At 29.3% G+C, this 6,957-nt stretch overlaps 1 protein-coding gene across 1 annotated transcript; it reads right to left on the reverse strand.

Moving 5' to 3' along the window:
• Positions 1 to 1,122: 1,122 nt before the first annotated feature.
• On the reverse strand, positions 1,123 to 4,856 carry LOC119688374. The gene is made up of 5 exons (XM_038103051.1): positions 4,449 to 4,856; positions 4,197 to 4,350; positions 3,384 to 3,505; positions 3,199 to 3,327; positions 1,123 to 2,439 (listed from the first exon to the last, which is right to left on the reverse strand). Exons 1-5 carry the CDS (start codon positions 4,854 to 4,856, stop codon positions 1,123 to 1,125), a joined length of 2,130 nt encoding a protein of 709 aa, XP_037958979.1.
• Between the last annotated feature and the right edge of the window lie 2,101 nt (positions 4,857 to 6,957).

Consider the following 6,957-nt stretch of genomic DNA (forward strand, 5'->3'; position numbering starts at 1 on the left):
TTTATATTTTAATTTTTTTTATAAAACAAAGTATAAAAACTAAATTATAAATGGAGTAATGTAAATCTGAAGACTATCATTTGTTCCCCATTATTTTCTTATTTTTTATTTGAAATCTTTTTTTAAATAATACTAAATACATACTAAATAAAAGTGGTTGTATTGAAAACATCTGAAAGTTTACTCAAACTTAACTATGAAAATGGTAACGATTGCTTCTCTTTGGCATATTGCAAGTTGACTAAAAGATGATAGAAATAATAAATTATACAATAAAATAATTGTATACTAGCCATACCTATACCTAAAAATAAAAATTAATGAAAGGTACTTTGACACGATACCTTACAGATCCTATTTATGAACATTACAAAGTCACTCAAAAGCCCACAAATACACAATGAAAAAATGTAGACCTAATGTCACCCTGCCATCCTACCCTATAAATAATATATATAGTATATAAAATTAAAGAAAAAATACTGAAACTATATATTACATATACGGTCCGCTATAAAATTTAGTGCTGAAGAACACATAGCAAAATATAAATAGAAGTGCTTTCCGATCTTAATTTAACCGAAATCATAATTGGTTTTGGTTTTTTCAAAACTTATTTTAAGGACAATAATCGCACCTCAGTGAAATAAAAATTCTGGAAGTAAAAATCTTCACTAAATAAATTACTTTCATGGGTATATTTTCTATGCATCATATTATTATTTGGTTTCTATAGTCAAAAATGACACCTTAAACTTTTGTCTGAAATTCTAAATTTATTGGCGTATATGTGCAGAAGGGACCTCAAGAGAGCTTTGTCGAAACTAACTTAATAATTACTATATATAATATATAGTAGTTGAAACTATTTAACAAAATTTATATGAAAAGCTATTCTGACAATTTTGTTCATAAAAATAATAACATTAAAAAATATTGAAACTTAACAAAATTAAAAACAATATCAATAAATGAAGTCATACCAAATCAAATTTAAAAACTGCTTTTCTGTATATTTTTCCTATTTATTTTTATAAAAATTTGAAATTATTTTATTATTGTTCAGAACCGGGCTTATATGATTTTTGGTTTCGATTGTAATATAAACTTATTTGCTTATTATTACAAGGAATATTTAAAATCCTTACTTACCAAATTATCAAATCTCAGTGCATCTTCATCGCTCAATCCCATACTACGTGTTAATTGCAAATAAGTTGAAGTAATGGGTTTAAGACGTTCCAGGTCTAACGGGGGCAAAGTAGTCGGTAAGCTTTGTAGTAATTGCGGTATACGTAATTCGACTTCCTTATTGGACCCAGTGTTAACTTCTTCCAATTTGACACTTGTGGCACATGTCACCGGTAGCGCGAAAGACAATGGGGAGCAGCTAGATCTGTAAGAGAAATTTTTTGATAAATTAATTGCACTTGTCTGGGTTGGAGTTAGTGTTTTTTCAGAAGTTGGATTTGAGAAAATTGGTTTTGTATTATGTTTTGGTTTCGGTAAATTCAAAAGTGCTAGCGTCTGTGCCTTAATATCTTTAACAGTATCTGGGGAAGTTTTAAATTTTTTACTTGTATGTGTAATCTCATGTCTATCATCATCGTCAGAATGATCAATTTGTGTATGTTTTATTTTGCTAATGTATGTATCGTAAATTGGTGAGTCAGTATTTACAGAAGTTTCGACCACTTCTGGCTTTAAGTTTGATTTCGGAGTACTGGTACTGTAAACAGGTGGTATTATAACCGGTAACTGTGTTGTTGGTATACTGGCAGTTGTTACAGCTGCTGAATGTGCTATTGTTGGTATAAAACCAGTAGTATAGAAACGATGCATAAATTCGTAATATCGTAGAAGATTTTCATGAGATTTGAGTGTGTTAATATCGAAGTTGAGCGGTGGTCGGTACATAAAACCGATTGAAGAAACTGGTTCTTGTACAGTAGGTGGAGTTATTGGTCGTTGTAAATTGGGATTAATATGTATTTTTGGCACAGATACTGGCAAATTTTTTTGAATTTCAACTTCTGTTGTTAGTGTTAGACTTTTTTTAGAAGTTTGTAAGCCTCTGGGAAATGTTGTTGGCATTTCATGGGCAGTCGGGTTTGTATGGCCGCTGGAAATGTCCAACTGTATTTCAGTTGTTTTAATGATTTTTGCGTCCAAATTTTGATTGGTAGTGCGTTGGATTATAGCCCCTGTTTTTGGTTTAACAGATTTTGTTGAAGTCTTCACTGCGGGACCAGCTTCAAGTGAACTTTCTGTATGCGATGAGTAATTAAGCACTTCCTCTAACGAACTCTCATTTGGTTGCTCTTCAATCTGGTTAAGAGTTGTTGGAGAGAAGGCACGCAAATTCTTTTTGCATTCCGGACAAGTTGACAAAAATCGTGTAACGGCTTCACGTGGCAGAAATGCATAAGTTTCAGTTATCTATTAACGAAAAAAAGTAAAACTCATTTATATTCGGCTAATTTTATACAATTTCAATTAGAATTCAGGAATTATGTTTTATGTAGATGAACTGAAAAGTTTTTATTCTGAAATGTTGATGGAACTTCTTAGAAAAAACTATTTTTATCGTTGCAAAATATTGACATTCATATTTTTACCATTACTTCATAAGCTTGAAGATGGTCTATGAGACTTCATTTAATATTAAAATGAATGAAAAAAAGTTTGATGAATAAAAACAATATTGAAATGATTGTATTGAAATTTAAATAAACCATTTTATTGAATAAAGCTAAATGTCGTCCAATATATAATTTGTAAAGGGATATACAACCAACATGCCTCAAATGTGGATATATTCTAACCACGAGCAATCTCATAAACTTCTACAACAACCCAACCAATGACACCAGCCTTTTCAATGCAATCCACAATATCGAGTACAATATAATAAAGCCTATCCGAAACACCTATCCAAAAACATATTAAATAAAATTTAGATATAATTCTTAACATGAATATAAGCACAGGGCGAAGGATCTAGTAGTGCAGTTCCTTATTCTTAGTTAACTTTAAAATTAATTTTATAATTTGATTAAATGTCAAAAACTTTTCAGCTCATGTATTATCTTTAAAATTCATTACTTCACTAATTTACTAATTTTACTATATATATATAGTCTTGTTTAACAAAAAATGTCTTTTTTTAAATTTTTAAAATTTTTATTTTAAACTCACGATGCGATAGGTACGTTTTTGACCAGCATGCATACCATTCCTGCCACCTAGTTCCATATGTACATTATATATTATATCGAAAAATTCTTCAACAACTGCGACTTTGCGATAAATGCGTTTACCAAGATCCTAAAAAAAAATATGTTTCATATTCATACTTGCTAATTATAATATTCAATATAAACCTTTGTCGTTGAAGACACAAACAGATCCACTTCACTTGGGTTATCAGATAGAACAGCATTTGGTGGCAACTTTTTAGCACCACGAACCTCTTCAAATCCTTCAGGTCTTGTGGTAGTAAAGGCTAAAAAATAAAATTGTTCACATTTTTGATTACACATGATAGATGGATATATGATCAAAAGGATATAAATACAAAATTTTTTATAATTATAGTAAGAATCTTTAGTATAATTGCGACTTGATATACAATCTTATCAAACCTATTAGCAGATTTATTGTGACACTAACCTAGAAATGTTTGCAGTAAAACATGCTCTATATACGAAAGATTCGACAAACATATCATAATATTTAGACTATATTTCATTTTAAATTATTCAATTACAACTTAAAAACAAAAATTTAGAGTTAATAATAGTAGCTAAAATTATAAAAAATTGTGCAAGTTCAACTTTCAATCCACATATACTCATGTATAAAAAATAAATATATTGTGAAAAATATAAAAATATATATTGTAATAATATTGTATATAAAAATATTTATTATAAAAATATTAAATATAAAAAAAGTTAATATGTAGTTAACATATACTTGAGTAATTTGCAAATGAACTAGTTCAATGTATACAAATAGTGAAGCACATCATATATTTAGTTCTTTGTAGCGCAGAAGTAGAGTTCAGAATGCAACAGTACGTTTAACTTTTGCAGCAAACTATGAAATTTCATTATCATTTGCTTTAGAATCATTGAATTAGTTTAAAAATTTCTGTAGATAAGCAAATAAAGATAGAAACCTATTGTACTTGCCTTTGGACTTCACCCAAAATCGAAATTTAGAACTGTCCGGCCGGCTGTGTTCTTTACCTTCAAGCGCCTTTAAGATGCGAGCCTTTTTGCGCATTGTAATGGTTTTAGTTTTGGCCTGATCACCGTATGTCTTCAATGCCCATGGATGGAAGAGCTAATATAGAAAATATATATACATTATTATTTAAAAATTTTCAGATATCTTATAGTATATAAGATTTAAGTCAATCTTTCACAGGATTGATAAAGTACCTCATATATGTGCTCACGTTCACTTAAATATTTTTGCTGCATTGAAGGCTGCTGTTCAGTTGGTGCCGAAAGAGTAACATTTTCCGGCTGATCATCTTCAACCTTATATTCAGCGTCGGATGTAATGCATAGTTTTGCTGATTGGATGCAAGTTTCTTCTTGTTCTTTGATGGAGTATAGCGAACGTTTGGGAACATTGGCTAACTCAGAAGAACTAAGTAGTGATGGTTGTTGCTCCTGCGTTTGTTGCTGTAAAAGTTGCAACTGTACGTATGGGTGCTGTTCTGTTTGTTTCTGTTGGATTTGTTGATATGATTGTCTGAATTCGGCTTTTGGACACTGTGGTTGGTTATATACAATATTTAATTCTTCAAAGTTCTTTGATCTTTCTATATGTTTCGAATCCATATCTTTGTTAATAACTTCAAGTTTTTAAATTGCAGTATAAAGTTTCTAGAGCTTTTCTTTGCTTTAATATGCTTAAAGTCGTTATATTTTGCAAAGGATAAAAGCTATATTGAGCTTAGTGAAGCGATATAAATAAACTGTTTTCATTGAACTAAGAGTCTATGTATTTAGTATATAGTCAGCAATAGTTATACTAATGCGAATGTGACCCAGTTTGTATATAAACTGTAAAAAACAATAGAAGCGGTAAATATATATAAAATAATATGTATTGAGTAATATACAATATTTTAAATATAATGTGATTTAATGAAGTAAGTAGGTTTAACGGTTTGAACAGACAAATAAAAATGCACGAAAAACTGTTTGCATTGCTAGCATAAGTATAGTTTTTCTAGTTTCTAATGGCCGAATTTTAATATTAATTTATAATATTTATTTATATTATATTATATTCAAACAGAAATAAACTCATGATTGAACTTCAGTCGTTCAAGAAAAAGCACTTCAGCAACCTTTATTCGATGTGGTATGTTGCAGCAGGAAACATTTCATAGTTAATCAAAGTTTCTTGGTAAGTTCTTCTCCTTGATCTCTCTAAGTGTTCTGTAATATGCTGTTATAAAATTTATTCTGTTGTTGGTAGCACTGTTTCCATATTTTACCTAATAACAGCTTATTTATTCACATTATTATTAACTATACTGAAATACTTGCGTCTCATTTTTTTTTTTAATTTTTACAGTCATGTAAATCAAAAGTTTTAGTATACTAGCACTATATTTGAGCAGATTAGAACTTTCCAACACCTTTAAATATATAAATTTCAATATGCTATAGTGATGATAACAAGTATGGTGAGGATATGCTATAGTAAATAAAAACTCCAGAAAGAATAAAATTTCGCCATAGTTAAAGAAAAGTTAAGTTTGGTGGAACGAAGAAGCTCTTACGATGATAAAAAATTATTATATCTACACATTATTAAGTATTAAAGTTTTGATATGAAATCGCTCAAGAGCCTGGAGCCGGTACTACGCCCAGAAGAGTCCTATTGTACCAATTTCACTATTGATTACACAAACTCTGTTCTGGTGACAGAAATTCCATATGAAACAAGTTTCTTCCGTGCGTTATTAAAGCTGGACCTACACATAATGACTGAGATTATTTTATGAATAGGTAATACGAAAATATAAATTTCCGAATTGCCATAAAAAGTAAAACAATACTGATAGCGACAGTTTGAGTGGCTAAGACGATGATCAATGATCGCTCTTGCTTGAAACTTTTATTTTCATTTTATTCAAAATAAATAAAAATATTTATCGCTTAAAAATTTTGAAAGATGTTTTGAAACTAGAGGCAATAAAAAATCTAATTAGAAAAAAAAGAGAGAAAAAAAGAATATTTTGAGAAAGTTTACGACAACCTATAATGACTGAGACACAATGCACCACTCAACACTCATATCGAACATATAATGGTCTCTTCGGTCTTTAGATACAAAAACTTCCGATTATTAAGAAGAATAGAGCGAAAGAATTAATATATTATATTAACTTATTTGCTTGCAGTATAGCTGGAGCATTAATTGTATTGTTTAAAGTCGGTTAAATATTTCTCTTAGTTGCCATATAAATGGAAAAGTTCAATTTATTTAAAATCAATATTTTGTCTACTGGGACAAATGGATTGTCGTATTAAGCATTATTACTACTTATATATCATAATTACATAATATTTTTTCTCTGTTGTTACAAATAAACTGTCGTCTCTTAAGCATTATAACTACTTTATGTATCATATATTTAAAATCAAATATTTGTGAAAATAGTTTGTCTTACTAAAGCTTTTTCAGAGCAAAACATACTTATGATTTCTAGCGAGTTTTAATCTTATCAAAATGGTACTACTTGTTGTATCACAATATCAACTCTCTCTGGATCCGGAAAATACTTGTTGTCATATTTTATATGGAACTGCCTATTGTGTTAAAATATGAACTCTCTGGAACCGGAAGAGACTTGTTGTCATATTTTGTGCTATTATCCGATTTTAGTTTGAGTTAAGATATGTATATTGTGTCAAAAATTTTAAT

The sequence above is a fragment of the Teleopsis dalmanni genome, chromosome X, assembly GCF_002237135.1.
Source record: "Teleopsis dalmanni isolate 2A chromosome X, ASM223713v2, whole genome shotgun sequence".
In the NCBI taxonomy this organism is placed as follows: domain Eukaryota; kingdom Metazoa; phylum Arthropoda; class Insecta; order Diptera; family Diopsidae; genus Teleopsis; species Teleopsis dalmanni.